At 36.4% G+C, this 27634-nt stretch overlaps 1 protein-coding gene across 1 annotated transcript; it reads left to right on the forward strand.

Moving 5' to 3' along the window:
- Window positions 1-4823: 4823 nt before the first annotated feature.
- On the forward strand, window positions 4824-9478 carry LOC113333015 (cysteine synthase). Its single transcript, XM_026579498.1, has 11 exons — window positions 4824-4986; window positions 5756-5810; window positions 5922-6031; window positions 6217-6274; window positions 6683-6946; window positions 7026-7163; window positions 7295-7346; window positions 7870-7949; window positions 8585-8644; window positions 8797-8877; window positions 9109-9478. The coding sequence occupies exons 2-11, from the start codon at window positions 5769-5771 to the stop codon at window positions 9199-9201; spliced, it is 978 nt and encodes a 325-aa protein (XP_026435283.1). The 5' UTR covers window positions 4824-4986; window positions 5756-5768; the 3' UTR covers window positions 9202-9478.
- Window positions 9479-27634: the final 18156 nt, after the last annotated feature.

Below are 27634 nucleotides of genomic sequence, written 5' to 3' on the forward strand. Positions count from 1 at the left end.
AGAGAGTTAAACAGATTTTGGTCAAATGGAAAAAAGGCAAGTTTTTGTTGAGACTCTTGAAGCCAAAAAGGAGATGCAATGTGCTCAAGAAAATATTCAAAAAGCTCCTCTTTGTCCCGTTGTGGCTAAGATTGAGGGAGAAGCTGTTTCTAAGTATTCTACTCTTGCAAAGTATGAAGAATCCATATTGAAGCTAAATTCAAGAGTTCAATGGCCTAATATTGGTGATTCTAATATTTAATTCTTTCATAACTCTCTTAAGAAAAGGATATCCAGAAACAATATCTTAACTCTTTATTCTAGTTCTGGTGAGCAGCTGGTAGATGATATTCCTATGGCTAAAGAATGTATTGACTTTTATTCTTTTCTTTTTGATGAACTAAAGCTCCATGGTTGTGATGATAGTATCTTTGACTCTCTTCAGTTCAATAATGTTGTGGATCAAGATATTTCAAATGATTTGATTAGATATCTTTCTAGAGATGAAATTCTTCATGCTCTTTCTATCATTGGCTCAAATAAGGCTCCAGGTGCTGAAGGGTTTTCTAGAGCTTGTTGGTCAATTATTGGTGATGAATTTTTTGTTGCTATCAAGAATTTCTGCTCCAAATATAAAATGTTAAAGGAAGTTAATAATACTTTCATCACTCTTTTAGCTAAATGTGCAAACCCTTCTGCAGTGACTGATTTCCGACATATTGCTTGCTACAATGTTATTTATAAGTGAATTACTAAGATCATTTCTTTAAGGATGAAAAAGAATATGAAAGTTTTGATCAGTGCAAATCTATATGCTTTTGTGTCTGGTAGATCAATTCAAGACAATATTCTGGTTTCTTATGAGCTTGTCAGGAACTACCATATTTCTAAGAGAACTCCTAGATGCTCTGTCAAGATTGATTCTAAGAAGGCATATGACGCAGTTAATTGGAATGCAGTGATTAATGCTCTAAAAAAGATGGGGTTTCCTGGGAAATTCATTCATTGGATTTTCCTTTTCCTTTCCACTGCAAAGTACTCTATTTTAAATAATGGGTCTCCTTATGGATTTTTTGGTGCTGGTAGATGTCTAAGGCAAGGTTGTCCTCTCTACCCTCACTTGTTTGTGATTGTGATAAAAATTCTCAATATTATTATTCAACAACAAGTGGTTGCCGGCACTTATAGTTTTCATCACAGATGCTCCTTAACTAAGCTGACTCGTTTATGTTTTGTTGATGATGTGTTGGTCTTTATTAAAGGTAACATTGTTTCTGCCATTGTACTTAAATCCTGTCTTGATAAATTTAATAGTTGTTCAGGGTTAGAGATAAACAAACAAAAATCATTTATCTATTCTTCAACAATTGATCCTACTACTCTTGATCATATAGTTGCTTATTTGGATTATTCAACGGATACTCTCCCTGTTAGATACTTGGGTATGCCACTTTTTTCTACTAGACTTTCATTTGAAGATTATCTTCCCTTAATCTCTAGAGTCATTGCCAGAGTTAGGTCTTGGAAAGCAAAACATCTTACTTTTGCTGGTAAAATATTTCTTATTAAATATGTTCTTTATGGTATGGTGTATTGTTGGCTCTCCTGCTTTATCCTTCCTAAAAGAGCCATCAAGGAACTTAACAGAATCTTTAAGAGAATTATATGGGTGGGATCTGATCTTGGTAAGAAACACAACCCAATTGGTTGGATGTTATTTGTCTTCCTTATGTTGAAGGTGGTCTTGGAGTCAGAGATTTGTCTCTTATAAATATAGCCGCTAACCTAAAACATAAACGGGATATTGTTTCTGGATCTCAAAGTGTTTGGACTCGCTGTGTTGAAAGAAATTTGATTAAGAATAGAGATTTCTGGAAACTAAAGACCCCCAAGACTCCTCTTCGTGTTGGAGAAGAATTCTAGAGCTTAGAGACATATCCAAAAATAAGTTTGGTTTTATTCTTGGGTATGGGTCTAAATTTATCCAAATGGGAGAGTAACAGATTGTGTGGATTCTGACACTGTCAATGAGTTATTTCCTTATAAAAATACTTTGGTTTCTGATTACATTGACACTGGATCCTGGAAACTTCCTCCTGCTTCTTCGGAAAATGCTCAACATGTGATTCTAAAATTTCAAATGTGGACTTTAACCATGTAGAGACTGATGTTGTTATTTGGAGACCTAATTCTCATGGAGTTTTTTTCTATCAAAGATACTTATAGAACTATTGTTATTCACAAAGATCCAGTAAAGTGCCATTCTTTAGTTTGATTCAAGAACCACATCACTAGGAAATCTTTCAATGTGTGGGTGGCTCTTCATGGAAAACTCAAGACTAGAGCTAAATTGAAACAATGGGGTATTCTTGAAAATCCTTCTTATATGTTTTGTGATGGAAGTATTGAAACCGAAGGTCATTTGTTCCATGACTGTCATTTTGCTTCTATCATTTGGCATGGTTTACTGCTCAAGATGGGTTATGACAGAAATGCCTGTGATAGTTGGAGGAAGAGATTAACTGGTGCATTGAACAATTTGTTGGATCAACTTTTATTCGTTCTATCAAAAAACTAGTTCTCACTGGTTTTATTTATCAACTTTGAAGGGGAAAGGAATAATAGGATCTTCACTTCTAAAAAGTGTTCCACTCTGCAGGTTAGTCTCCAGATTGTTCAGGATATCCATTTGAAGCTGGGTATTCATCCTAGTTCCTTAATTGACAGTTCAAATCATAAAAGATTCATGCAAAATTGGAATGTTGATTGTTGTTTCACTGTTAAGGTTGTTATTCCTTACACCTGGCTTAAACCAGAAGGAGATGCTATTATGGTGAATACAGATGGATCAAAAAAGAATTTTTCTGGAGGGAGTGGAGCTATTCTCAGAGATAAGCATGGGGATGTCATTAACTGTGCTATTGGGGGTAGCAGTCCTATCTCAGCTCCATCTCATGAGCTTCAGGGGTAGAACTGAGACTTATGTTAGCTGCTTTTCATGAATTTCAGGACATCCATACGTGTCTGGATTCCATGACTATTTACTTGCTTCTAAAGAGTGAAAATCCAAAACCACCTTGGAATATGATGCTGATTTGGATGAGAGTTCAATCTTTACTTGGACAATTCAAGATTGTCAATTTCAATCACTGCTTCAGGGAAACAAACAGTGCAACTGATTTTCTTACTAGCAAACATCCTAACCAGAGGTTGCCAGATGGGGAAGAAGCAATTACTGCTTCGAGTTTAAGGAAATTTTGCATAGGCATAAAATTGGGAAGATTTATTTTCGATTTGTTCGAGCTTGTTGTTTTTGTTTTGACTTTGGCTTTGATGCCTGTTTTTTCGATTTTTATTTTGTCTTTGAATTTTAGCCCAGTTGATTGTATAAAAATAAATAAAAATTGATTGCTTTCTAGGTTTTTTTCCTAAACCTAATCGGTAACTTCCAATCACGTAAATCGATGGTTCAAACCGCATTCCAATGCTGGCATTTCCTATTGAGTTAAGAACTTCTGTCCTAAAAATAATGATATCCCAATTATAACCCTTCCCTACTTGTAAACAAGCATTTTTTGTATTTTTGGGTTTGTTCTAATAAATTCTTATTTCAATCAATTAATAATATTGGGAACAATTGGCTGAGCTTAAGGGTTTCATGTATATCACTTACGGAGGATCTTGATCTTCCAAATCTTACAAATGAGATTAATATAAAATATGCAAGGGTAGTTCCAACTTCCAACCTTAAAATGATCTTTTAAGCACACGCCTCTTTGGTCAAACAATGTTAAAAGTGAATTTATTAAATCATGATTCATGCTTGTTAAATTAAGAATTTAATCAGCATATTAGATGGCTTGACAAACGGGTTTCCAATCATATTTCTTTTATAATAGCAACTTCTCGCTGGACACTATAAGATTTAGATGCCCTTAAATCTTCGTCTGCCCAATGTTTCTTCTTTTTTGGTTCACGATTGCTTGGAAACTGAAACTCTAAATCGACGACCAAAGAATCAAATAGCATGACAAATCATGTACCTTGTGTGTTTGACCTGGATGGGGACGTAATATGCGTCTCAATACCACGATAGTAACCGCATTTTATTGCAACTTGTAAAAGGGCTCATGATTATCGTACTGCTTGGAGCTTGGTGATGACCCCTGATGAAATTCAAGGGACAAATTTTATGCAACATCTGTTTACGTAGGTTGTGTCATCTTTTTCTGGTTGGCAATCCTTCAATATCACTTGTAGTCACTGGAAAATTTCCTTCCTTCCTCCCTTACTTTATTTTGTTTTATGCGGTGTTTAATTAGAGAAGGCAAGAACATACATTTCCACAAATGAGTGTCCTACTGTGGACCTAAAGATACCACTCTCATAACGGCTTGCCTTCCTCCGTTAATTCAAACTAAACACATCCTAATCCGCAGGGAAATGAATTTCCCTAGATTTCTTTGTTTCATTTTTCAGGCTTTTTTACTTTGACATCGATCAGTTCTCTGGTTAAAGTAGAAAGCAGGGATCCTTCTAGATTTTCATTTTTTCTCTCGCGAAATGACACCCCTCCTCTCCACTTCCTTTTAACGTACGTTACATACCCATCATCCCCTCGTATTAGACAACCAATAATAATTCACCATTTGGGATCAGCTGAAATCTGCCCACGTAAGTATCAAGTGGTCCCATCAGAAATCTCTGATGGAGATAAATCATAATTTGGTCCTTAAAATATAATCTAACGGACAAAAACGTAAAAAGCACCGGATCTTAGATCAAGCAAATGGCAAAACAAAAGTTAACCACTAACTCCCGGACTCGGACTAGATAATACCGCCAGCCACCACTATCTTGCGCATAACACCAGACAATTAATTCTCAGAATATTTCCAGCACACAAGTATCTTTCCAAGGCCGGCTTAGGTGCTTGAGATAGATTATAAATTGTTGCAAGTGTCACAAACAATCTTGTCCATCACTACGCCTCCTTAGTCAATTTAGGTAAAACTATTTTGACCTTTTTTTCCCCTGATTCTTGTTTGGTTTGATTTTATTTTGTTAAACTTTAATTTTTGTTTAATAATTTTTAGTATATAGTTTGAGAATTCTAATCAGAAGAGTAGTTTTTGTGGTGAAAAATCTATACAGTGATTGTTGTTGGGGTGGATCATTTGACAAAATTGATTAAAATGTGTAGTTTTCTTCTATTGAAACAGATTTTTTTGTTGTTGTTTAAAGTTTAATTCTTCCGCTATGTTGTTTAAGTTGACTTATTCATTTCTAGGGTTTTTTTTGTGGTCATCTGATGGCTCGTGGGGATAGATAAACAAAATTTAGAACTATGAAACCAAATGGGAATCGGTCAGTCAATTCTTGGTATATTGATCTATATTTTAGCTAGTTGAAACCAGAGTGTTGAATGGAGATTTATTTTTTCTCTCCCTTGATGTATGTTTTAGGGTTTTAGATCATTCCGCATTAAGGTTATAGTACGGATACTATCATTTATTTGAAATGCATATAACTTATTTGATCATTGTTCAGTAACTCCATAACAAACTTAAATACTCTGTACTCGATGGCGTTGGATTTCATTACGATTATACTACTTATTTACTTACCATGACTATAATTGCGGAAAATGCATATAACTCATTTGCTCAATCTTCAGTAAATCTATTAACTCACCGACACCCTCTCTCTGCTCAATGGCATTAGGTTTCATGCTCAATTAGTTTGATTAAAGTTTTGTGTTTTTCTGTTTTGAAAGATATCTTTACAAAATGGTTGAAGAGAAGGGAAGAATCGCGAAAGATGTTACTGAAGTAAGTTGATTTTCTCAGCTTATTACTATCGGTATTTCTAGTTCCAAAATTAAGCGTGAAGTCGCTGGGTTAAAATGGAAATTTAATAGTTATCTGATTTTATTCCGGCAGTTAATCGGAAACACCCCATTGGTCTACCTCAACAATATCGTTGATGGATGTGTGGCCAGAGTTGCTGCGAAGCTGGAGATGATGGAACCTTGCTCCAGCGTTAAAGACAGGTAAAGATATCAGTGGTTTCAGTTTTATTCTCTAGTTGTGACATTGACCGTGATGTACGGAAAATATGAGAGAGCGATTTTGGTTCATTGGGTGATGTACAAAAATTGAGAGTGTGGCCCAAAAACCTTAAATGGCGATCCAATATGCTTGAATCTGATTTTGTTTGTTGCATTGTCGTTTGTAGGATTGGGTATAGTATGATCACTGATGCAGAAGAGAAAGGCCTTATCACCCCTGGGCAGGTTGGTTTTTATTTATGTGAACACTTGCCGAGAAAGATTAGTTTGTCTAACTTAACAGATTCTTCTGAATTAGAAATCTACTTTTGAATTACACTCTCCTTAATATGCTGGACTCGGGAAACCTCACACCCTTTTTGAAGTCTCTACTCTCTGGCACTTGAATAATTTTGCACTGGAATCTATCAGATTGATTTAGAACCTTTATGTTTTCTTTGGTGTCTTTCTTTGTCTGACAAGTTTATTAGTTAAAGAAGGCTATAAGAAGTAGTCTGGTTTGCTTCAACACTTTTTTTGATACTTCAAAATCGTAGTTTTGAAACCACTGTTTCTAATGAATATAGTTCATATAAGACTTGCATGTAAACTTTCGTGTGAATTTGACTTTGTAGTGACAATGATTGTTTGTAGAGTGTCCTCATTGAGCCAACCAGTGGTAACACTGGCATAGGGTTAGCATTCATGGCTGCTGCTAAGGGTTACAGGCTCATCATTACCATGCCAGCTTCAATGAGTCTTGAGAGAAGGATCATCCTCCGAGGTTTTGGTGCTGAGCTGGTCCTTACTGACCCAGCAAGGGGTATGAAAGGTGCAGTCCAGAAGGCCGAAGAGATAATGGCAAAAACCCCTAATTCATATATTCTTCAGCAGTTTGAAAACCCAGCCAACCCAAAGGTATGCTTGGATCAATTTTTGGGAAGTTTCTGCTAGCTGCCTGGATGAATCTTGATAATGGTTGTGTTTTATGGTACAGATTCACTACGACACAACTGGACCAGAGATCTGGAAAGGCTCCGGAGGCAAAGTTGATGCCTTTGTGTCTGGAGTTGGAACTGGCGGAACCATAACAGGTGCAGGGAGATACCTCAAAGAGCAAAAGCCTGAAATCAAGGTTAGTTTTTTCATCTAGCGATAAGTAACCGCATCCGTGTATGTTATCCATGTCTATGTATCAAATTAGGGCATACCCAAATAATTGTGTCTATCCCTATACTGCTGATCTTCTTTAATTTTCTTGTTAAGCTTATTGCCGTTGAACCAGTTGAAAGTGCTGTTCTATCAGGAGGAAAGCCTGGTGAGTTTCATATATTTCAAGTCTCCTTTCTGTTTCTCCTCAGTGTATTTGATACCTTTTTCTTTGGGCAATGTATATTTCTTAGTGTTATTAGATGATCAAGGGTGCTCCTCATTTTGTACTGTTATTGTCCTACATACTATTTAATTTCGGCTAAACGATTCAATTGTTGTTATTCCAATACTGAATCTCTATTCTCATCCTCAGTGTAGGAAACAAATTTGGGTATCTCATTGTTGTCAATTAAGGAGATTTTTTCCCCCCCATCTGTATATGTTACCTTCTAACTATTCAAATGTCTACATCTGCTTGATCATTAAATGAATAATTGTCATGTGACTATGTTGAGAAGAGAAGTCTCTCTTTACACCTTTAACTAAGTAGTGATAATTAGTGTACTATCTCTTTACTTTTTGCATCACGTGTTTTTGTGGTAAATCTGGTTCTCTTCATGATATTTGATTCGACTCAGCACCATGGTTATTTCCTCATTTTGTTTGCTTCCTACTTCCTATTATCGTAGGTCCACACAAGATCCAGGGAATTGGTGCTGGCTTTATTCCTGGTGTACTGGAAGTTAATCTCATTGATGATGTTGTTCAAGTAAGTCTTTGTATCACTCTATGTTAGAATTCCATTTGAGGAGTGATCTGAATTCTTCTAGTCATAAAGAAATATACAATTGAAGGATAGTAATCTACTGATTACAAGATTCACTTCTTGCAGTACATATAGTAACGTTCAGTGTCCTTTGGGCTCCATTATTCCCCAGTCGTCCTATATTAGTGACTAGTGACCAATTACATAAATTCCACATAAGTACCTTCTGGTGGTACACAAATCGACTTTATATATGTATATATATATATATATTCTGAACTAATAGTTCGTGAGAGGGTACTAGCTTCTTCTGTGTTGAAGAATTACAAAGTTGGCAGGTCGATGGGTACACTTCTACCAGATGTACCTATTTGAACCTGAATTTGAACTAATAAGAATCTTCCAAACAGGTTCCATCCATGGATGTTCATTTGCCAACCTAGTATTGAGAAGTGAGAACCTAGTCTAAGGTCTGGTTTTGGGGTTGGAACTGGTGACAGTGGGTCCTTACAATAATCATGTGTTCCCTAAATGAAGTGTCACTCACTGACTCACATTGAAAGATGTTCTTGGTAGGTGAAGAAGAAGAATCCATTAGTGAGTTCTTTTGTTTTAATATTCTATTCCATGTCTTTCAGGTGTCAAGTGAGGAAGCTATTGAAACTGCAAAGCTTCTTGCAGTGAAAGAAGGGCTATTTGTAAGTTACCACAACTTGTTATTTCACGTTCACGTTGTGGTTACTGTAATCAATCCTGCTATCAAGTCTAATTGCTAAGCATTACGTTTTTATATGAGTTCATCTAGACCTTGTCCATAATTACTAATGAATAAGAACAATAATTTTGTTAGGTTGGGATTTCATCTGGAGCTGCCGCTGCTGCTGCCATCAAGGTTGCAAAGAGGCCAGAATATGCAGGGAAACTCATTGTTGTAAGTTTAACACTGTTTTCTTTACTCAAATGTTCTGACCTAGTTCTTCTGTGTCAAACTACTAATGCTCCATTACCAATTTTACCATGGGCGTTCCAAAAGATTCTTTTCTTATCTGATCTCAACATTAAAGAATTTACAGGATTGAATAAACTACAGAAGAGATTCGATTCGAAGTGTAACTGGAACGATTTCGTCTACTGATATTTGATTTGGTTGCCTATATTGCAGGTGATTTTCCCTAGCTTTGGAGAGCGATATCTCTCCTCTGTTCTGTTTGAATCAGTGAGACGGGAGGCAGAAAACATGGTTTTCGAGACATGATAAGTTGCAATGCCGACCAGCAGCGACAGATAGAAAGAGCAAGAGAGTGCAACTATACCATTATCTTCTATGCTGTTGCTCAAGTGTGAAGATGCGGTTACATTGTTCTTAAGCATTAAGGTTTTACATTACTTTTCTCACACTAGACTATCTTTGCTCAAATAATACCAATAAGTTTATCCAATGTTTTATCATATGTATTAGGGCTGTTAACTTTGAAATGTAAGGAATGTTGTCAGCAAGGTTGATGGTATAATAAAGTTTCAATTGTTCATTACTGCTGTCCTCCTAGTGAAAAGTCCGAAAAATCCAATTCCTAATGTGTTTCTTGCAGGCTTTATCTTAAATGATCTCAGAAGTTCTTTGTCAACTCAGATTCTTCAGTTGCATTTAGCTTAATTTACTCATCCTGAAAGTTGGGGCTCACTCTTTTAACATCTGTGAAAGTGACTTGATACTTTTATTCTCCTTTTAATCGGAAAATATACATCACTACTAAAAATTTACCGTCTTATAGTTGCATTATCTTCCTCCATTTTGTCTGAAGGAAATTTAGAGGAGACTTTTCTCTACAACTAGAACTTAAAACAGCAAAACTAGAATTAGCAAACATGAGGACCAAGGAGCATTTCCAGCCTTTGATAAACTTAAATTTACTTGCACAATTTGGGTGAACTACACGTAGTCATATTAGCACTTCCTGCTGAACCATTGAGAGGATTCACCACATTCACCCTATTACTCCACTTAAAAACTGATGATGGTTCATTGTTCTTGTTGGCTATCAGGATTGTTGTAGCCATGTGCTACAAAGCTTATGCCGATGTAACAGTGCTCCATAGCGTTGCTTTGGTCATGGTGATTGAGATCGCAAAGAAGATGGTTAAAAAAGAAGGTATGAAGGATATCAATTCTAGTGAGGATGTCAACAGTGCTGCTGATGATCCTGTGAAGCTGGCGCGAGTAGTCTGTGTTGCAGTTGTTGATCGTGCGCAGATGGTGATTGAAGTTTGAGGGTTCATGGGCTTTTCTTCAATGTTTTATCTGTTGAGGGCCTGTTTATCCTTCTTTAGAACCGTTTCTTGGGGACTACTCAAAAAATGGGGGGACTACTCTTAAGTTTTTGGGGTGGATATTGGTAGTAATTTTCAGTCACCCCTTATCTGATTTTTTTTTAATATCTACTTTACCCTTGATGATTAACTTAGTGTGATGATTAATTAGTGTTAGTGTAATGATTAATAACTGATTAGTTAGTGATTAGTGAGTTATTAATAGGATTGTTTTGTTATAAACATTATTTTGAGAGAGAAGAAGAAGAAGAAGGAAATAGGAAGAAGAAGATGGGTGAACCCAAAAAATCTTTTTTTTGAGTTTAGTAATTGTGATAGAGTGATTCATGTGATGATACCTCAGAATCAGAATCAGAACCCCCTTCACCTCCTAGTATATTTGTCAATACTTCTAATGATCCAAATATGAGTTATTTGTTAGATGATGAAAACTTTTCGCCCCAAACTCAAGCAAACGAACCAAATGATGGATTTTATCAGCCACAACCTGAAGATGAAGCTATGGGTACTCAGGTATGTCTCATATTTAGTTAATGTAGCTTGAATTGTGCAAATATTTGGCCAAACTGAAAATTTCAGAAACAAAATTCAGTTAGGTCAACCTAGTTTGGTTATCTAATCTGCAGAAAATGTAACCGAACCTTTCTGAATGTGTAGTTCGGTTACTAAATTTAGCAGACGCGGGTAACCGAACTACATTTTAATGGAGGTTTTTGGGAGTTCGGTTATGTTTTTCCAGAAAATGTAACCGAACTATTTTTATAGAGTTTACAGTTCATAGTTCGGTTTAGTCGATTTAAGTACTTATGTTACCGAACTTTGTGTTCGGCAAGATTGCAGAATAATTTTAAAGGGAGTAGATAACCGAACCTAAAGTTCGGTTTAGTCGAGTTTTTCATTTTCATGGCCGAACTTTATCATAGAAAATATAAAGATTGAGTTCGGTAAGGCCCCAAAATCCTTTATGGTTGCGAGGTAACCGAACTTTGTGTTCGGTAGGGTCGATAAAAAATTTTACATTGCCGAAATTATAAGTGTTTCTTGTTTGTGGTATTGACGTTGTGCTATTACTTGTAGGTTCCATGTGATCCAATAGAAACAATGGAAAATCAACCTTCCCCAGTTGGTATTTTGTATGATGATACATCCCATCACTACATGAAAGACTTGGTATTCAAAAATCCGGAAGATGCAAAGAGTTTGGCTCGACAACATGCACAAAAAGACATGTGTGTATTAGTATTGAATGGGAGACAAAGCAATACTCGCTTTGAAATGGTTTGTGAGAGAAGCGGTGATCCCGATAAAAGCCACAAGAGGAAGGGTTATGTTTATAAAGGAAAGACAAATAGGAAGAACAAAACTTTCTCAAAGAAGATTAATTGTCCATTCAAGCTTGCATTTAATTACAACGAAGATTTGGGTGGATGGGTTCTCTACAGGGTTATGCAAGGTTGTCATAATCATCCTCGTCCGGAGAATCTTGAAGGACATTTCATGGCGGCAAAGCTAACTCCTCAAGAGATGGACAAGGTAGCTAAAATGAGGACAATGGGTATTTCACCGGTTCAAATGCTCCAAATACTAAAGGAGGATAACCACTCATCTTTGTCCACAATTTACAATGCAATTGAGACAATTATAAGGAAGGAATGGAGAGATATACAAGTAATTCAACAATTGTTTTTTTTTGTCTTAATCCTCGACCCTTTGCTCATCTCTCCTAGAAAAAAAGCAAGCACCCCAGTGGCCCAAAAGTATTTGTTCATCTCATCGAGATGCTCCAACAGCTGTAGATAATGTGCATCCACCCTATTTCCAGAAGTGTTGGGGAAAATGACAGTTCCTATCTGATATAACCAATAAGCGGTGACATGATGCCTAAAGGTCTCCCTGTCCATCACCAACTTTCCTTTCTCCACCTTCTTTTCTATCCCTCCAAATGTTGCCTTCAACTTTACCAACTTGAATTTCTTCACCTTCTTCGTCAATGTTCCATTTGCCTCTCTTGGATTATACTCATCGCCACGTTTAGGGGACCTCACCGAACGTCTAAACTCACATTGAGCCTTTCTTGCATCCCATCCTAGACATTTTAGAGCCAATTCTTCAAGAGCTTCATAAGACATCGAGGGGTTGTAGCCTTCTCGAAGACATTTACCTTCCACTGGTAAGCCGGTGATATTATGGAAATCATCGGGAGTAATTCCCATCTCGCCAAATGGAAGATGCATAGTATATGTCTCGGGATAATGCCTCTCGAGAAATGTGGATACAACAACAGCGTCAAATTCCACATGTGCGTACTCAACAGCTCTCCATAACACACATTCTTTAACATTCGCTTGAAACTCATCACACTCCAATGTTAGATCCCATTTGGACGCCTTTTGACGTTTAATAAGACGAACTGCATCATTATGATCCTACGAAAAGAACATAACACTATTAATACTTGACGAAAAATATCCAAAGAAAAAAAATGTTTTGTTAGTTAAGAATGAACTTAAAGAATACCTTTGTCGCATAGATCTTCGCAGCCCATGAGTGTTTGTAGCCAAACAATGTTGCCCCTCCATCATTTGGAGTACCATAAGTTGGGTTGCGAGGTGAAAAACACAAATGAGCCGGGGGAATGTGTGAGTATCTAGCACTAGGTCGCTTCGGCTTCTTTTTCTCTTTAACAGGAAAAATTCCTTGCTCATCTGACGACTCCTCCTCTTCCTCCTCATCTGTATCTCCCTCATATCCCTCCTCTTCCTCCTCTTCATCCTCTCCCTCTTGTTCCTCCTCTTCATCTTCATCCTTGTCTTCCTCTTGTCCTTCTCCTTCTTTTCCCTGTCCTTTTTCTTCTTCCTCTACATTTTCAACGTGTTCTCTTTATTGTTCAACCTATTCATTTCCTTGGTCTTCATTTTCTTGGTCTTCATTTTCTTGCTCTTCTTCATCATCATCCTCTTCTTCAATAACATTATCAATTATATTCTCCATCACCTATCCATTCACATCTTGTATTACATCACGAACATTCTCTTGGTTCACTTCCGGTAACGAGCCCCCTCCATGTTTAGCATTTTTGGCACCACGGTTTCAGAAATCTAAATGTTTTGCTCCACGAGGGGTGGGAGTTTTCAAATCCTCATCTAGGTGTAGTTTCAATATTTTTCCTTTGTTCCTAAAGAACAAAAACCAAGGTATTAGCTACACATAATAGAATATTGTATTATCAAATCAAATAGAACTAAAGAATGAAGTAAACACAACATTTGGAGTTAACAGACTATAGTTCGGTTATCTGATAAAAATTGCGAGGTAACCGAACTACATATTTCACAAGATCGGTAACCTGATAAAAATACAGAAGAACCGAACTACTTATTTCACAAGATCGGTTAGCCAAAAAATTTATCGACAAAACTGAACCCATTCTTTCAAATGAAAAACTGAGTTCGGTTACGAAAGTTTTTTTTGTGAGCACACCGAAATACTTATTTCACAAGATCGGTTACCAAAAAATTTTATCGACAAAACCGAATCCATTCTTTCAAATGAAAAACTGAGTTCGATAACAGAAGTTTTTTTTGCGAGCACACCGAACTATGTAGTTCGGTGAACAGATATTAGTCTACTTAAACAAACTATTCTTATTTTGGAAGTTCGGTTAGAAAATCTAGTGTTTGACAAAAACTCTCCTAGCCGAACTGGCTACTGTAACTACCATTTTCAATGAGTTTTCATGATTTCTAATCGATTTCTTCAACAAATAACGAATTAAAAAGAATGGGTATGAAGGAAATTACCCGCGGATTTGCATTTCACTCGAATCAGACTTCTTTTTTCCTGTTGGATGCTTGATTTGGTCTCTCAAATTTGCTTGAAGTTGTTTATCAATTTGAAATTGATTTGGGAGATTCGCTATACTTGCAAGTCCAGGACTCAATCCTGTAATTCTTGGTGTCTGCTTAGAACACATTGTTTATAAAGATTGATTAATCGACGATGAAATTTTTTCGAATCGACGATTAACATCGATGTCTACGAAGAAGAAGAAGAGAAGAAGAAGAGAAGAAGAAGAAGATGAAGAAGAAGAAAAAAAAATAATCAGTTTTGAAACCGATTTTAAGTTTTAATTTAGGTTTTAATAAGATTTTAATTAGTGGGTTAGATTAGTGGGTAGTGGGTTAGATTGGGTTATTAGGATTAGTTATAACCTTAATTAGGGTGAGGGCAGATTAGTCTTCCCTAATATTTTAGGATACCCCTTATAATGTAGGGTGGACATTTCTATCACAAAGTAGTCCCCCGCCTTTTATGAGTAGTCCCCAAAAAATCGTTCCTTCTTTATTGTTTTCTAGTTTTTTAGTTTGGGGGCCCATTTTGGGACCGAAGTTATTTCTTCTTTAGTTTCTAAAGGGTATGGGACCTTCAGCACCCAAGTAATTATTTGTAATTATGGTTTTTTCTTTAATAATTATTTGATCTAGCAAAAAGAAAAACTCCCTAAAGAGCAGGTGTAAGGCGAGTTTGGCTGTGAGTTTTAGAAATGTGGTTTTCTGTTATGTTGTGGTATGCTGTGATGTGTTGTATTGTGGAAATAACAACATGACGTTCCGTAAACTATAATTTATAAATCACTGTGAAATTAACAAATTGTTAATTCTGTTTGATAAACTGTAATTCTGAATTGTTGATGATGTAGTTAATGACGAAAATAAACATGTTTTTCAAAAATTAATTTTAAATACACTTTAATTATAATAATTATATTTTTAATTCAGATATATTTTGAAAAAGTGGGGGTACAACAACCACACCCAATATTTTGCTTAGCAATATGTATGGACAAACTCCAATATACTTTCTAGAGAATCAACTAGACAGTCATACTCAATCTAGATAAAAAGTATATCAAAGAGTTTATATCTCAATCTCTCGATTTGATATATACTAAAGGAAATAGAAATCTGCGAGTCTTTATCAAATACTAGAGAGATAACTTGGATGGTACCAAAGACCAATATCCATGTGTCAACCAATTTAAATCAACAACCAAAAGGTCGGACATTCTAATTGATTGAACAACGCACAACCTGTGATATTTCAATTATATAACAAAATATAATACGGAAAAGAAATAACACAAACACCATAATTTTGTTAACGAGGAAACCGCAAGTATAGAAAAACCCCGGGACCTAGTCCAGATTGAACACACACTGTATTAAGCCGTTACAGACACTAGCCTACTCCAAATTAACTTCGGTCTGGACTGTAGTTGAACCCCAATCAATCTCACACTGATCCAATGTACAGTTATGCTCCTACGTCTCTGATCCCAGCATGATGCTATGTACTTGATTCCCTTAGCTGATCTCACCCACAACTAAGAGTTGCTACGACCCAAAGTCGAAGACTTTAATAAACAAATCTGTATCACACAGAAAAGTCTATGGTAATAGATAAATCTGTCTCCCACGAATATACCTACGAGTTTTGTTCCGTCTTTTGATAAATCAAGGTGAACAGGAACCAATTGATAAACCGGACTTATATTCCCGAAGAACATCCTAGTATTATCAATCACCTCATAATAATCCTAATCGACGCAGCGAAAAAAGGTATTGTGGAATCACAAACGATGAGACGAAGTGTTTGTGATTACTTTTCTGTCTTGCCTATCGGAGATATAAATCTCGAGCCAATTATTACAATTGTACTCGTAACGATATAAACAACAAGACCAGATCACACAATTACGAGAAAGTAGTATCGGTCTGGCTTCGCAATCCCAATGAAGTATTTAAGTCGTTAACCTGGTAGAAGAAAAAAAAACCAAAGGTTAAAGGAGAATCGACTCTAGCTATGCAACTAGTATCACACGTAAGGTGTGGGGATTAGGTTTCCAAGTTGCTAGAGTTCTCCATTATATAGTCTTTCAAATCAGGGTTTGCAATCAATGTTAGCTTGGTAACAAAGCATTAAATATTCACTGTTAGTGAAAACCTAATTAGATTCAAGCTAATATTTCTCAACCGTTGGATCGAAAACTTAGCTTGTTACACACAAATGAAATGTCCAATTTTGGGTTTATGTAGCCGTTCCCAAACATTAACATTTGTTGGTTCAACAATAGTTAACCAAATAGTTAGCCATATGATTACTTTCATATCCACCATATTCTTCTTCACCATAACTAGTTCAAATGACTCAAATGAACTAGTTAGAGAGTTGTTCAATTGCTTAATCTTATGTAACTACGCAAGACACAATTGAAGCAAAAACGGTTTGATTCACTAGAATCGGTTCATGAACTTTATAGCCACGGTTTGCAAAAGCATTCCTTAGTTTATATAAACATGAGTTCAAGAACAATCGATTTGAGATATAACCTGCTCAAGTTCGCGGACTGGGTTCGCGGACTTAAGCTCACTGAAGGAGTTCACAAACTCCAGCAGAAATTTTTCGGGTCGAGAACTTCCGCCAGTTCGCGGACTTGGCTCACGCCACATTCCGTTTATCTTGATCAACAAAGTTCGCAAACTTTGGTTCAAGGAATAAGGACTTATACATATATGTGTTTCCACAACAGTGCTTATATCCTACCAATGGTTATGTAATCTAAACTCTCATTTCAATCATTAAAATGTTCTCAGAGGACGTTATATAGTCGTTATTCACATACCATTTTTCGTCAGAGCAATTTCCAAAGTGATTTAAACATAACATGACATTCGTCACTAGGTAAATATGAATTTTGCTAAAGCGAAAGCTTACCAACACATATTTCGAGAAATAGATAGGCGAATTACACTCGGCTCGAATTAGCAAATGTGTATAATGAAAGTCTATATATCAAAACGACTTTTGTCTCAAGAATAGGAGATAGGGTAGATAGACTTTTGAGTGACAGATAAGTTCAAGTCTCCACATACCTTTTAGTCGATGAAGATCCACCAGTTCCTTGAGTAGTTCTTCGTCTTGTATGATGATTTCCATGGAGTCTTGAGCTCAACTACATTATTTTATAGTTTTATCATTTTTTTATCATTTAATAAAGAATTTTTAATTATAATAAATTATATTTTTAATTCAAATATATTTAAGTAAATTAACTCTACTTCACGTTGCGGACTACCAACCCTATGACCATACAGACTGCGACTTCTCTTTATGACCAACATCTTGTCCAATATTTGCGTCAGCTGGTGGTGGGAGATGGTGCTGGTTTTGGTCCGGTGAAGCAATGGCTAGTCAACTTACCTATTAAATATGGTGGTTTTGGTGTTTACACCAGGTCTGACACCGGCAAATTTTGTTACTTGGCAGCGTATGCACAAACTCAGCACCTAAAGCATAACATTCTAAAGCTTGCATCCCCTTCAGATCTGAACCCCAGTTTTGAATATGATCTACAAAATTTTACACAAGCTTTCGGTACTCCAGTTTCCAACTTCGATATCAATGACGCTGCCCCCCCCCCTCCCCATTTCATGAAGACCCTGGCAGCTAAGTACTTTGATGTTGTTAAGGAAACTCTACCCTCAAACTTTACTTTAAATGACAGAGAAGTTATCTTATGACAGCACAACAGGGTGAAACATGCTATGGACTTCCTAAAGGCCATTCCTATCGTCGGATTAAACCAACTTGTCGGGCCGAGACAATTTAGTGTTGTGCTCCAATACCATTTAGGCATACCTTTCTTTAATGCCGAAAGTTTGTGTTCCATTTGTGCAAGGCCCATAGACCAATATGGTGATCACGCATTACATTGTGCGAGTGAAGTGGGTCTCAAATTTAGGCATGATATGTGTAGGGATGTCACTGCTGACATGTGCTACAAGACCGGAGTTGCCGCAAGGAAAGAAGTGTCATTGGGATTCCTCTCCAACAGTGCCAAATCTTTAAAGCCAGCAGATGTTCTTGTCTACAACTGCATTGATTGTAAAGATGTTTGCTTCGACGTTACATGGATCTCTCCTTTTACAAGTGCTAGAACCCGCTCTTTCACTCCAGGTCATGATATTTCTGTTGCCGTGTCTCGCAAGTTGCATAAGTACTATGAAATATGTGCAACGCATGGCTATGGCTTCCAAGTATTAGCCTTCACTACCTTAGGTGAACTTAGTGAAGACACTATTGTTTTTCTAAAGCGTCTGAGGAATTGTTTTGTTAGATATGACGCCAACTATAAAATTGGTAGTTCTCTTTTTCATAGATTGGGTATTATTATTCAAAAAGGTGTGGGTGCCCAGCTTGTTGCTAGGTTACCACCCAAAGTTTTGTAAGAAAAAAAAACAAAACAAAAAAAACAACCAAATAATAGTAAATAAAAATAATATTTATTTTATTATTTATTTACAATCATTTAATAAAGAATTTTATTGTTATGATTTGTTCAAATATTCTTATAATTTTTGAAATTATTATTATATTATTATTTATAATTTCGAAAGAAAGAATAAAAAGCAGAGGAACAAATTAGAAGTTGAAATTGAAAATATAAAGATAAGTGTACAATATTCTAGGGTAAAATGTGTCTTTATAATAAAATAACAAGAGTTAAAATAGATGGTCAATTAAATGAAATTATGTTTTTTTATGCAATTAAATAAAATTATGTGGGTCTACAACTTTTGCTTTTCCATGAAAGCTAATGTCAGAGTAACTTTTAAAAGCGGATGGAAGTGCTTCTCTTAAAAAGCAATTTGAATTTTTTTTTACCAAACACAATTTTCGGTAAAAGTTTGTTACAAATTGCTTTTGATAGAAAAAAAAATCAATCCCAAACGGGGCTTTAGTACCCTCTGGAGGTTGCCAATCTTATTGCCTCCTGCAAAGCCTTTGCCTCTAACTGTTCTTCATATATGGCAATGGTGCGCACACATCTTGCTTCATTGAAGTTACATGCACGTAGGGGTGGAGCCAACTTGAAGGGTGCACACCCAGCTCAGCTGGCTATTTTAGGAAAAAAAAACTTGGACTTCCTAGTCCATTTATGTTTAATCGCATTCCCTAACAAGACTTTGCATCCACAGAACAAGATTTTTTTTTTCTTTTGATGCGAACAAACTGAAATTTTATTAAGTTTCAAGATTTGAAAAATCTAAAGACAACTGAGTTTCAATGACAGTAGGAGGACTATCAGACCACTCTCTCAACTCTAAACTTCCTGCTGAATTTCGCAAGCTCATCAGCAGCTTTATTACAGACTCTTGGAATATAAAGACATTTCCAACTAGACATGTTGGTTTTTAAAGTATCCATAGCATCAAGCAGAAGAACTTTATTCTCCCAAGCAATGACAAGAGAGTTTTTGTTGATGTATCCATCATTGTTCTTCAGGTATGTCTGCAACACAATATTGGTTATCCGCAACTCCTTACTCAATGTAACTGCTTCCAAGAATGCAAGACATTCTGCTTGTTCAAAATTATCTACTCCTGCATAGCATTTTGCAAGTGTTCCCCTCCAGTTTCCTGTATAATCACGTAAAACCAAACCAACTCCAGTTAGTCCTGTGTTAGTATCAAAAGAAGCATCACGGTTAAGAGTCAAGTAAGGTGCTTGTGAAGGTTTCCATATTGCAGGAGGAACAGAACGTGTGTATGCTACTGTATGTAGAGGTGTATCTCTATCACTGAGCTTTCCAATATAGATAGAAAAATTGATGGCCTTGGTAGCAGTAGCCTTAGGATTGGCCTTTTTGTTCTGGAAAACCACTTCACATCTTTCATTCCAGATTCTCCATGTAACTACCATTGTTATATTTAAGCAGTCCTTCTCACCATTTTGCACCATACTTTGATTGTACCAGGTTTCAAACATAGTCTCAAACCCAGTGTTTGCTACTGAGAGAACACAACTGCCACCTGGAACTAACATCCAAACTGCTCTAGAGAAAGGGCAGTTGAATAAGACATGATGTTAGAGCACTGCTCGGTCGAACTCGCATGCGCTGCTATCTCAAGTATGTTTGTTAATGTTAGTGATCAAAACTATAAGTCTTGATTTCTAGCCTATTTATAGATGTCTCGGATTAGGACATAGATTGTGTAGTTGAGCTTAGTTTTCACGGCGTTCATCATTTGAAGACGAAGAACTACTAAGGGGAGCTTGTTGAACTTCATCGACAAAAGGTATGTGGAGACTTGAACTCATCTATCACTTGGAAAGTCTATTTCTACTCTATATCCTATATTGAGACATAAGTCGTATTACGATATAGTTTTCTATATACACATTTGAGATTTCGATCTGAGTTTAACTCGCTTACATATTTTTCGAAATATGTGTTGGAAAGCTTTCACTTCGACCAAGTTCATCTTATATCATGTGAAAATTGGCGAGTAACATCTTACATGGTTTTTGTGATACAATCATTGGTGTTGTCTTGGAATGTTTCATAATGATTATTTCAATAACTTGAAAATCGCGTTGATGTAAAATAGTTTGTGAATAATAACTATATAACATCCTCTAAGAAAGTTTCAATGATTGAAATAAAAATTTAGAACACTTAACCATTATTGGATATGTCATGCTGTGCACTCTTGCACATATGTAATCCATGTCCGGGAACTATTATGCACACCCATTTGCGTACCTGTTGGTTTGAGAAATCCAGGAACCGAAGTATGCGTACCCATTTGCGCACTGACGTACAGGTTCATGTCCGAGAATTTCTGTTGGGATTTGAAGTTTGCGTACTGGCGTAACTCAATCTTAGTCCGGGTATTTGAAGTATGCGTACCCGTTTACATACTTGAAGGTCAAAGTTCTAAAACCGGTTTTAAACATGAACATAAACATTTGTATAATAAGGAACGCAATCTTTGTAAACCGTGGTTATAATGTTCATGATTGATTCAAGTGAATCAAACTGATTTTGCTTCAATTGTGTTCTTGTATAATTCTATGAGAATATAGCAATTGAAGAACTCTTTAACTAGTTTCATTTGAGTCATTTGAACTAGTTATGGTTAAGATGGATAAGGTTGATATGAGAGTAATCATATGGCTAACCTCGGTTAACTATTTGTGAACCAACATGGTGTACACGTTTAGATACGGTTACATAAACCTAAATGAGGGTACATTTCATTTGTGTGTAACAAGCTAAGTTCGATCTAACGGTTGAAAGATATTAGCTTGGTTGAATCAGGTTTTTCATCTATTGGTGGATATTGAATGCTTTGTTACCAAGGCAACTTGGATTGCAAACCCTGATTTGAAAAACTATATAAAGAAGAACTCTAGCAACTGGGAAAACTAATCCCCACACCTCCTGTGTGTTACTAGTTGCACAAACTAGAGTCGATTCTCCTTTAACCTTAGGTTTCTACCGAGACCTTGCAAGTTAAGGATTTCAAAGACTTCATTGGGATTGTGAAGCCATACCCAACTATTTTCTTTGTAGTTGCGTGTTATGATCTTGCCCGATTCTATCGCATTGAGTACAATTAAAATAATTGACTCGAGATTAATTTATCCGATAGGCAAGATAAAAGTAATCACAAACATCTTCGTCTCATCGTTTGTGATTCCACAATATCTTGTTTCGCTGGTCGATTAAGATTATTGTGAGGTGATTGATAATACTAGGTTGTTCTTCAGGAATATAAGTCCGGTTTATCAATTGGTTCTCGTTCACCTTGTTTTACCAAAAGACGGAACAAAAACTCTTGGGTATTTCCGTGGGAGACAGATTTATTCAATCTATAGACTTTTCTGCGTGAGACATATTTGTTTATCAAGTCTTCGACTTTGGGTCGTAGCAACTCTTGGTTGTGGGTGAGATCAACTAAGGGAATCAAGTGCGTAGTATCCTGCTGGGATCAGAGACGTAAGGAACGCAACTGTACCTTGAATCAGTGTGAGATTGATTAGGGTTCAACTACAGTCCAGTCTGAAGTTAATTTGTAGTAGGCTAGAGTCTTTAGCGATTAATACAGTGTGGCGTTCAATCTGGACTAGGTCCCGGGGTTTTTCTGCATTTGCGGTTTCCTCGTTAACAAAATTCTGGTTTCTGTATTATTTCTTTTCCGCATTATATTTTGTAGCGCCTCCAAAGCTAGCAGCTGACTAATCCAAGATATTAACTAAACAAAGAGGCACTAAAGATCTAAATCATTTACTCAAGCATTCGATTAGGAAAACTGCTACAAAACTTAACTCAAAAACTAACCCAACTCTGAAATATATATTTACATATAAGAAATCCTCTCAGATGATACATATACAATAGTGTTTTGGTTTACAAGTAAAATATACAACATAGTAAACATAATAGAAATTAACTAACTAACGAACTCAATCATTGAAGCTTTCGCTGCGCAACCCTGATCTGTCTCTGAAACTGAAAGTGGGAATAGGTGAGCACATCATCCCTAAAAGGGGTCCCCAATGGAAATAACATTTTACTTTTAAGTAATCACTGAAATGATTTGGAAAACAATACATGTTTTCCCAATCATTAAAAGACAACCAACACACTGAACTAATCAACATGTATATGGAACTAACTCCTTCTTTACTTCTATGGTGACATTTACACACCGGATTGGTGACAATTACACACCAACCATTATTTCTGTGGTGACATTTACACACCATAATACTGGTGACAATTACACACCTAGATAGTCTGTGGGTGAATGTACACACCCGTAATATTGGTGACAATTACACACTTAGATATTCTGGATGACAATTACACACCCAAATGTGCATGAAAGTATAAATGAAGGAGCGTATCCTATATACCTCATAAGGAAATTCTTATTTCCCAACAATTCATAAAGATGAACCAAACATTATTGTTCCTTTCCAAACAATGGAAAGATTAAAAAGAAATAACAGAATTGTCGAAACTTACATTAAACAATGCATGGAATGCATAAACGAACAATGCATGAGTTTGATAAACGTAAACTTTTGTAAACGAAAACAACAATGGTCACAAAAGAGTTAAATGTATTCCCACCTCTTTTGATGACAAGCCACGCCTACCTCGAGATCCACGATCCACTGGTTCATCCTTTGAATCGATTGTTGTTAATAACTAACTGTTAATCACACAAGAAGTCTAAGAAACTAGCCAAAATGGCTCACACAAGAATCATACAAATCTAACTAATCTAACTAATTGTTCTAAGCCCATTTATGATTTTACACCTTTTTCTCATCTATTTTTAATACATCTAACGTTTACTTATTCAATTAGGTTGGTTTTGTAGTTCATTAGCTAAGTCTTATGACTATCTACAACTTTGCAGAAGAAGCCAAAGGTTTCGAACGATAAGGGGTCCAAACATCAATTTAGGATAACTAGTACTGAGCCAAGGATTCACTAAACAAACCCACTAGCTAAAGGCCTAGTCCATCTGAATCAACTAACGGTCAACGTCCAATCTAACAAGGTCAACTAACAGTCCACGTCAATAGTCAAGTCAAAGTTTTGGTCAAATAGTCAACTGAGTCAAAACGGTCAATGTAGGGAAACTCCATGAGTCAACTCAGTCCACAGGACTGATTCAGGTGAGTCAGATTACATTTAACTCAGTCAGATTAACTGAGTCAGAAACACTAAGTTTAGTCAGCTAGACTAAATGCAATCTGGCCAAGGCCATTGCATAGGCCTCTGCCCCTAATGCACCATCAAGATGCAACATAAACATCCTACACATACTTAAGCAGAGCTACACCTTTTCCTATAACAAACAACTCCTTCATTCAATTCAATTACACATAAATATCAACTTCGTCTTTATCATCTCAATAGAACATTCAGTTCAGGTAAACTTCATAATTCAATCACAACAATAAGCACAGGTTACCTGCAATTGCAACTTTAATCCATACTCTGTTCATCTCAACACATTCATCTACATCTTATTCTCAATCAAACTCTCTAGAGCAAACTCAATTTTATATAATAGTTAAATCACAGCTTCCAACTCCAGTTCCATACACACTACTCTAATTCATACACACACCCAGCTCAATAGTTCTGCACCTCAGCTCAACACAGTCAAACAAAACACAACAACACCATCACCAAAACCAAAAGTAACAGCATAAACTTCTCCACCAGATTAATGCCACCACCATTCTCAATTCAATATCACCACCAGAACATACATTTCCAAGACCTCCACCAATTATCCATGACTCCTATACTTTAGATTACTTAAACACCAGTTCAAAACTCCATTCATGTAACCCTTGAATATCTATACCAGTTCCCTGTAACTTAGCATATATCAAGACCACAACCAAAACCTCATTCCATACTCATCTTGCAAACACAATTCTATCGACAATCATATAACCCATACAACAACACCTATTCAACACCATCAACAGTTCAACTCAACTCAGCACTACAATAATCTGCATCCACACCAACAACTTCTATAGTTCACCAACACAATTCACAACATCAACACCTTTTATATTTAACTCATCTTCTCAGAATCACCACCACCAATTACTCCCTGTAACTCAAATATAATCTAAATTACACCCACAGTTTTATTATAAACTCATCTCAACTCAGTTCCATTCATAATCACACATACTCAATATTAAAGCAATTCAGTTCGAATTACTAAAATTGAGATAATACAGAGGCTTACCCGATACCTATCACACTCTGAATTTCTACTTCACCAACCACTTCAATTGAAACCCTAGAATTATTTGTCTAGACTGGAAATCAATCACCAGCACCAACTTCATCATCTGGGATTAAGATTTCACCTGCAACTCCACTATAAATCTCTCAATCATCCAAATCCATCTCTTATCTCATCTGATTTCTCTACTTCTTCAATCAAACATCAATTAAGAACAAACCCATCTTACAATCCAGTTTAATTCTTCGAACAACAACTCAGACAAACCCTAGTTCTTCGATTTATCTTCTTTGCTGAGTTTGAAACAAAACCTGATTCGACACCACCATCAAGAACAAATCAACCAACTCGTCCTTAAATTTCCTCATAACCTTCACCAAATCGAATTCCTAATCTTTATTCACAGAAACCCTAATTTCAGTTCATCTCAGATTCGAACCTTAACTGCTCTGCTTCATACCTATCGACCATATTATCTTCTCCGCCATCTGTCAGTATCATCGGATGATTATCATCAATCAAAACTCACTCGAATCTTGCAAAACTCTCACGGAATCGCCAGAGGCGAAGAACTGAAGAAAAAGGAGAAAAGAGAAGAAAAGAAAGTGAAATAGAAATAGAAATAAAATCCTCGACCTTATCGATTTGCTCTTGAGTTATCCACAGAGGGTGTCCTGAGAAGGAAATTCGGTTGCCTTGGTAATATTTTAATGTGAATGACCATTTTACCCTTCACTTAAATTAACATATATCTTCTTTGTCTGATTTCTAAATGACACGCTCGAGTAGTCCATTCCGCGTAACTCTTCGAGATCTATCCAATGGTACTAATTTCGTATCTAAATCGTTGTTAGATTAATTTCTAATAATTAAAATTCGTATTCAGAGTCATTAGTGCCTAATTCGTCTCTTGATCATCACTAGAACAGTCAAATAGCGTTGACGAGCTTGAGGGTCCTTACAATTTTGTTATATAATTGAAATATCACAGGTTGTGCGTTAAGATCAATCAATTAGAATATCCAACCTTTGGTTGTTGATTTACATTGATTGACACTTGAACATTGGTCTTTGGTACCGTTCAAGTAACTCCTCTTATATTCAATCGGGCTCGCAGATTTCTATTTGCTGATTGCGGATTGAGTTAAGAGTTAGAGATATTAATCTCTTTGATATACTTTACTCTAGATTGAGTCTGACTGTCTAGTTGATTCTCTAGAAAGTATATTGGAGTAAGTCCTCTAAGATTGCCAAACGAATTTTTGGGTGTGGTTATTAGACCCCCGCATTTTCAATTCGTATCAGAGAAGGCAAACACATTAAATACCTCATAAGTCTGTGTTTGTAGCGATCTGATATGGACAGAGGTGCTATCTTTACAAACGTACCACCAGTCTTCGATGGCTCAAATTACTTGTTGTGAAAAATTGATATGCGTCCCTTTCTTCAAGCGCGTGATTTTCAATCATGGGTTTATGTAGTTAATGGCTATGATGCTCCCGTTGTGGCAGTAGGGAATGCGACCGTTCCTAAGGATATTGGTGCATATGACGCTGATGAGATACTTGTTGGACAACAAAACTCCGACGGTTTGAATGCCATCATACATGCCATTACCCCAGATCTTCAACACCATGTGACTACGTGCACTCGGTCTAAAGATGCTTGGGATATCTTAGAAACCGTATTTGAAGGGAATACCAGTGAAAAGGAAGCTAGGCTTAAAAACCTTAATTCCGATTGGGAAAACCTTCGTATGACAGATGAAGATTCATTTGATGAGTTTAATCACAAAGTGTCTGAAATTGTCAATGCATCCTTTACATTGGGTAAAACTATTCCTGAAAAAGGACATTGTGATGAAAATTCTCAGATCACTGCCAAGCATGCCATCGTTGAAGGAAATAACCTTGATGCTCTCTCCAGAAACACGCTGGTTGGAAAGCTAAAGATCTTGATCATGAGCATACATCCAAAATCGAAAGGATGTTGCCTTCAAAGCACAAAATAACACTAAATTGCTTGACAAAAGTAGAAGTGTTCATGTCTCTGAGGATGATCTTTCTGAGACTGATTCATCAGATGAAGATCTTGACAAGTCAGTCTCTTTGATCACAAGACAGTTTAGAGATCTTCTATTGAAGAGAAGTAAACGGTTTTCTAGAGACAAACCTAGGTCATCAGTTAAACCTCACAATTGCATTCCTCCAAAAAACAGGGATGCTGACGAGGATGATGACGAGGATATGCCATAGTGCTTTAAGTGTAAATTTTTTGGTCATTTTGCACATGAGTGTCCAAGCCTTAGAAAATACACTAGGAACAAAGGTCTTGCTGCAACTCTTGATGAAATGGATGATCATTATGATTCTAATGAAGAAGAAAGATCAAGTGTTTCACTTCGTAGTGAAGATATTGATTTTGATAATTGTAGCAATACATACTTGAATATCGATATTCTTCCAGAAGAAGATTCAACCAATCTGGAAGAAAAAATTAACCTTTCTGTTGGAAACTCTCTGTCTGATTTTTCAGGTTCCACTTTGTGTCTAGCATCTTGCACATCCCGGGCGTCTGAATCATCTTATCTATTGACATGCTCTTATTGTTCACTCAAAGGTCATGAACTTTCAAAGTGTTTCAAGTACAAACATAAGATGAGATATGTCAATAAACTTCAACGAAGAGCAAATCGCCTAGCAATCAAGCTTAAACTTGTTC

The sequence above is a fragment of the Papaver somniferum genome, unplaced genomic scaffold (genome assembly GCF_003573695.1).
Source record: "Papaver somniferum cultivar HN1 unplaced genomic scaffold, ASM357369v1 unplaced-scaffold_132, whole genome shotgun sequence".
NCBI lineage: Eukaryota > Viridiplantae > Streptophyta > Magnoliopsida > Ranunculales > Papaveraceae > Papaver > Papaver somniferum.